At 43.1% G+C, this 6,816-nt stretch overlaps 1 protein-coding gene across 1 annotated transcript in view; it reads left to right on the top strand.

The window, feature by feature from the left end:
- Positions 1–279: 279 nt before the first annotated feature.
- SORCS1 (sortilin related VPS10 domain containing receptor 1) overlaps positions 280–6,816 on the top strand; it is a 514,658-nt gene continuing 508,121 nt past the window's right edge. The window contains exons 1-2 of the mRNA XM_077748457.1: positions 280–304; positions 1,182–1,693. Of these exons, the coding sequence (XP_077604583.1) occupies positions 280–304; positions 1,182–1,693 (537 nt within the window). The remainder of the gene's footprint in view (positions 305–1,181; positions 1,694–6,816) is intronic.

Below are 6,816 nucleotides of genomic sequence, written 5' to 3'. Positions count from 1 at the left end.
AGCTCTGGGTTGGATTGATTTGAGAGAAATTCCTCCTGGACAGTATCAAAAAGGATATTATTATTAAAGAATAATTACTGTTACTTTTAAGTTGGTCCCACCACAAAGTCACAATTCAGATTTTTGAGTGAGGTTTCCTTTGCAAGCGTGAAAATGAACAGAAAATGTAATTGGAAACTGAAAATTGTATTATTTTGCATGGCATTCATTTATTTAATCAGTAAATAGGCATTGAATAATTTAATAGCTACCATGCGATAAGAAAGTGTTATTAGGCACATGAAAACTACAAAGAAATTTGAAGGTATTTCAACCCTTAGAAGCAAACTTTCCATTTGAAAAAAGGCTTGGATTTTGAGAAATTCTTTGTAATTTTCAAAGCCCATTCACCTACTATAAATCTTCATCTGAACATTTGAACAGTAGCAGGGGAGCTGGGCTGGGCAGACATTATAATCATACAATTATAGAATTTTAGGAATGGAAAGGACTTTAAAGGTCATCTAACGCAACCATTTAATTTTAAAGTGTAGGAAGCTGAGAGATTGCCACTTTGTCTGAGGCCCCACAGTAAACCGGTAGAGCATCCTGCAAAGACTTGAAGTTTTCTAATAAGAATCTTCAGGCATGTGCTAGTAGCTCTGGGCTAGGCACCACCAACAAAGAATAAATACAGTACCATGCCTCTTTTCCCGTATCTGTTTGCATACAGACGTATAACAGTTTCACTGTTTGAAAATGAAGATTTATTGCTTTAATGACTGACAGATTTCCTACCGCAAGACTGTGTGTCGAGTCCTTAGGATAAAAGTGGCGAACAAAATAAATTGGTCACTTCTTCCAAGTTGCTCACAGTTCCTATCCTCAGTGAGTTTTGTGGTCTCTTAGGGTAGCCAAGATATACGCCCACAAAATGCAGAAAGACTGGATTCAAATACAGTGAGCGCTTTAGGGGGTCCGGAGAGCTATCTAAGCGAAATCATTGATNCACACACACACACACACACACACACACACACACACACACATTTAATTACATCAGTCTCTGCTGGTGCCTTCCCGGGATCTCCCCCAGGCTGGGACACGCAGGCTCTGCTCACGCTAAGGTCAAGACGCCAACTCACGGAGACTAAGGAGGGAACGACCAGAAGCCCACCCAACCTTAACATCTAAATTGGAAGAGCCCGGGGGGCGGGGGAGGAAGAGGCAGCAGAAANTCCCTGGCGCCTCCGGCGGCGCCTCCTGCTGCCCCCAGCTGCCCCCCGGTTCGGCCCCACGCTGGGCTGCAACCCCGGGGGGCTTCGCGGGACGCGGACCGCGAGGCAGAGCTGCTGCCACGCCCCTGCCCCTTCTTGGGCGCCCCCTGTTCGCCGTGGCCCCCGGAGACCGAGCGCTGTCCCTGGAGCGGGCTCCGGGCACCGCGGCGTCCGCGGCGATGGCCCCACGCTCTGGCCGGCGGAGACGGAGTGAGGCGGGACCGGGGACGGCGGAGCGGGGAGACGGCGCGAGTCGGAGCCCCCAAGGAACGCTAAGGGACGGAGGGCAGCCGGGGCCTGGGACTCCGGCGCGGCACCCGGACAAAGCCACTCGCTTCCGGATGGAGGAGCTGAGACTGACCAGCACCACGTTCGCGCTGACGGGCGACTCCGCACACAACCAAGCCATGGTCCACTGGTCCGGCCACAACAGCAGCGTGAGTAGACGGGGACTGAGGGCCAGGCGTGAATGATGCAAAGGGTTAAAGCGGCTGCGTGATCTGATGGAGAATTTGGAGAAATGGGGTTTCTGCACTTGAGAGACATCGCAAACTAAAGTCTTCCCTGCCCACCTCCCCTAGGAGTTAATGTCATCCATCAGGAGACCCATGACTCCACCAGAGTCCTCTCAGAAACCCCCCAAAGCTTCAAACTGGGCAGGCAGATCTTGTTTCCTGGTCTCATGGGTGTAGTAACAGAGCTGAAGACCCAGGAAACAGAGGGGATTAAAGTATTCTGAATGTGGAGGTGAATGGGTTAAATTTCCAGGCAGGATGACATTCTTTTAAGTGACTTTCCCTTTACTTGCTAGACTTACTGGTGAGCACAAGTAAAATCGAGACTTTATCTGTAAGCTTTTTATTTTTTTTGCAAAGCTCCTAACCCCCTTCCCCAGGAGGGAAGAGGTATATAGTGGACACTAAGGTGCCCTTAATGTATTCTCTGTTTCTGGGGACCAAGTGGATGCAAGTTTCAGGACAGGAACTCTCTAGCATCTTCTAACAGCACCAGCCAGTGTGTTTTGAGAGCTGGGGCTTTCCAGCCTGTGAATGAGTGGTTGTTCTCTGGCATGATCAGTCCCGGGAAGATCAGATATATCCCAGTGACAACAACCCCCTGTTCTCCCCAATTGCCAGACCTCGTCTAGAGAAGCCTACAGATAGAGACTTAGCCCTCCCTTTATGAAGGGACCAAGGGGGATTGCTGGATTCCAGGAGGGTGACACCCGGGAGATTGGGTACAGCCCTGTAGCTTTGGCCACGTCAGGGAAGGTTTTAGATTTTTGGAAAAGCCTGCATATCTAGAATCTGGGGTAGCTATTTCGGCTTAAACTGCACCTGGGAAACTTCAATGAGCTGAAATAGTAAAGAACTAGGTTTGATGGGAATAACTGAAGATGATTTAAAAGTGTGTAAAGTTCTCTAGGCTGCCATTAAGCAGAAAAGAACACAAAAGCCAAGGATGGGTAAAATGAAAAAAAAAAAACCCAACAACAACAAACCTCAGAGTTCAGCTTCCATCAGGTTATTGAGATTGTAGTATTTGTAATATGTACAGTCTGTGCAGCCTGGTACCTTTCAAAATGTTTTCAGTTGTGATGTCATTGCCAGAAACCTTCCCAGGGAAGTGCCACTTTAGTGAGTTGTGCTCATTGTCAGCTTTTTAATGAAAGTTATGAATATTTAAAAATGATAGTCTGTCATTATGAGTTCCTTAGTATATAGATAGAAACTGTATTAAGGCAAATTCTGATAAACAGTATTTTGTATTTATGTCTCTGTCCTGGGAGCATCATCCAGGTTTTCCCTACAATTCATCTCTCATGACTGAGGCTGTGGTTTTCCATGGTTCTCAGGAATGGTTTAATCAGATAATTGAAGCTGCAATTCTTTCTATTAAAGTTCTGGAGACCCTTGCCCTCATTTCTTACCTTAACTAGCATATCTTTCATATCATAACCACTAAAATTAATCCACCAATTTGAACTTGAATCTTCTTAAACTGATTGAATAACTTTCACACTGCTTTAAGTGATTAACTCAAAGCTTCTGGCTTTAAGGGGAGATTTTAAACACATCAAACATATTACGTCTTGTTGTATCAAGTAGAGGACATTGGACTCAAAATATTTCTGGCTTTTAATGTAATTCAAGCTGTAAAATATCACTCACCCATTAGACCTCTACTTTAGTTCATCTCTTGAAAGATCTTGGAAAGAGCTGGAAAAGGAGAGTACATCTTTGGCAAATTTTAAACTCCATTTAAGAAATGGCGCCAAGCACTGCCAGACTATTTTTTTTAATGATGCTTATAAGCACAGTAGGGCTTATTAGGGTCAGGGACTGGATGGCCAACAAGCAGGGAAGTCTGAGATAATGTAGGAAACCAAGGTGGTGCACATTAAAGGCTTGAGCTCTCAAATTTGAATGAGATTTCTACCGTTTGAAGTTTGTAATTCTTCAAGGAACCCCTCTGCTCCCCATCCTCGCCTTTTTACACACAAATTATAGGTTTTTTAGTATATATATGCAGATGGTAGAGGGAGAACAATCCTCTCCATCTAGGTCCCACAAAACAAAGCTGGCTCAGAGTCATAGGAGAGACAAAGTTTCAAAAAATACAGAAAGAAGCCAGGCATTAAAAAAAAAAACCTTTCTGGGCAACTTTGTGATGTAAAAAGCAGTGTGGAGACTTGGGTTCTAGTTCTAATTTATTTGTGGTTTGCTCTTGGCAAGTTGATTGCATGCTGAGTGTGAATTTCCTCATCCCTAAAATGGGGGCAAGGCCAGTTAATTACCTGCCAGGTTACACATGAGCGAGCTGTGACTGTCAAGGTCTATACACCTATTTGGAACTCTCAACAGCCCTTCCCTTCTCCCCAGAGCAAACAAGTACGCTCATTTAAACCTGAGGTTGACATCATGCAGCTCTCCTTTTCTTCACATTTAGATGTCAGTTCCCCAGAAGTCTGCCCCCAGCCCACTCAGGGCCCCAGGCAATATACATCCCCAGAACCTATCTGACCTTTAGCTAAAAGCCTTTGCTAGGTAGGGTTTCTGATTACAGTAACCCCTGCCTTAAAGGTGTAAATGTATGGTAATTATAGGCTGCCTGTCAAACTTGTGAGGAATTCTGGGTGTTTCTCTCGCCTCCTTCCCTTCTTCCTGCCCCCTCGCTGTTGGACTTGTGCAGTTGTGTAAAGACATGACTGTTTTGCTTCATCCGTGGGAGTGATGTGATTCGTCTCTACTGCATTCTAGCTTGATGGAAAGTGTTGCTGGAGTTGGTGGAACACCTGGGGGGATCTTTTGGCATGAAAGGTGCTGGGGGATGAATCATTTGTCATGAGCTTGGTGTCTTAAGCAAGAACATATTGTTCCTACCCTACTCATGCTAGGCATGCTGTGCCCTGATCTAAATTTATACAGTAATCCTGACTTTGTTAAAATATATATTTGTCTGGATATGTATGTGAGATGGAGCATGTGTTTATTCCTCATTTCCAAGAAATTTCAAAGCGCTACGCTAAGTGAATCCTAATAAAAATCCTCATTCGGTAATAGGTGAATGGCAAGTGTTAATATCTCTATTTCGTATTTTAATGCTGCAGTCAATTTGCATATTTCAGCTCAGTGCCTTGTCCTTTTCTCACTGGAAATAGTATTATAAGGTTTGTTAGCAGAGGCTTTGACTCCTAGTTTGCCATTCTGGTACTTTAATGCTGCATTCGTCATAGACCATGGTGGTCTGGTTCATTTCCATGCACTGCTTTTCCTTCAGCTGTTCTAGGACTTGACATTTACCATGGAACCTTAGTAAATAAACTGAGTCTCAACTTGGGTCGGTTTTGGGTAGACGTCTTCTCTTCCAGCACCTCACTTAATTTTCACAAAAATGCTCTGAGTAGATATTGTTATTCTCATCACATAGAGACGAAAACCAGGATTCTAGAAAGCTAAATGAATTGCTAAGATCTTATGGAAGGTCAGTGTCAAATAGGGGCTGGAACCCTGAGTGAGCTAACTTCCCAACCTCACAGAATGGCTGGTCTTAGAGACTTGGAGGTAGGACAGAAAAACTCAGACCTTTTGGAGTCAGAATTTTAAATCATCCTATCTTGGGGTGGATTTCAGATGATGGTGGAGGAGGGCAAGTCCTAGCTATAAGTTCCATCTCCCTGTCGAAAAGCAAGGACTTTAACAGGTGCCTGTCACATTGCACTCTTTATCTTAAGTAGTGATTTGCTTGTTCTCTTATCCGCCTACCTCTTCATCTTTAGTGAGACATGGAGTCTGCACCTGGTGATTCATTGGTCACGAGGTAACCTGCCATCATTCAGCTCTCAGATCTGGTGTTCTTCAGGAATAGATGCCTTTTCAAAGTTACTTACAAATCTGATTTGTAGAGAGGTTGCACATAAACACTTTATCTGATTGCACATTTAGACCTATTTTTTTACTTGACTTTTTTTTAAAAAAAGTAAAATGATAAAGGGTGTTCGCTTTCTCTAACAAGCCCACATAATTCCTTCTCAGATCGGTGCTTTATGCTATTAGTGAATGTTAATGTGGTGTGACATGGAAGGCAGTGGGTTTGGAAGCAGAGAGATTTGAGTTTGAATGTTGAGTCTCCTGCTTACCACACTTTGCCTTGGACAAGACACTTAAATTCCTTGAGCTTCACCTTCCTCAACTAAAATATGGGGATAGTACAACTTTTGCAGGCTTTTTGCCGAAGACTTGACATCATGTATGTGAAGTGGCTGATAAATAATAAGTGCTCAATAAATGCTACTTGTTCTTTTAGTTGAATAAATAATTCTCAAGTGGCAGATAAGGATGCCAAGTTATAGTCCTGACTGTGTACAAAAACAAGATATGGAGTCATAACGTGTCCTGTTACAATGCTGTGGCCTCAGTTTCATCCTCTGTAAAACGATGCAGATAGACTAGAAAGCCATGGAAATCCCTTACAGGTTAAAAGTAACTGAATAGTTTGTTCAGCCAGCTTATATTATGCACCTACTACATTTAAGCGCAACGGGAATGTTGAGGATACACAAATGACAAAATGACCTGTAAGGAGCAAGTCTTTTATTCCACATGATTCCTCCTTTTTCTGTGATTAATATGCATATCCATGTATAGGAAATCTAAACATTTGGGATACAAGCAGGCAGTCATTTCAATGTAGATTTGCAGCAAAATCTAATTTATTATGTTTTTTTTGTGTCACATCTTCTTGTTAAGGAACTTTGTGTCTTTGGATAAAAAAAAAATGCTTCGTATGAGATTGAGAATTCAGTTTCCCTTAAAGATATTTAGTGGGATTTTCTAGAGGAAAAGGGCATAAATGTTGACTCTGGGAACTCTATCCACATCCTTTTATGGAGGGGCCCCAGAAACTCATAGACTAAGGTACAAAACTCGATGGAATTGTTTACTTAATAATTATTTAATGATTTACTTAAGAGAATAAAAATTGCTCACCTCCAAGGAGAGATTGCCATATGGCAGCATTATGCTAAGAGGCTAACACAAATTGTCATATTGACTTTTAA

Source organism: Crocuta crocuta, unplaced genomic scaffold, assembly GCF_008692635.1.
Source record: "Crocuta crocuta isolate KB4526 unplaced genomic scaffold, BGI_CrCroc_1.0 scaffold619, whole genome shotgun sequence".
In the NCBI taxonomy this organism is placed as follows: Eukaryota; Metazoa; Chordata; class Mammalia; order Carnivora; family Hyaenidae; genus Crocuta; species Crocuta crocuta.
The sequence above is the reverse complement of the archived record's forward strand: the minus strand, read 5'-3'. Positions and strand labels throughout refer to the sequence as shown.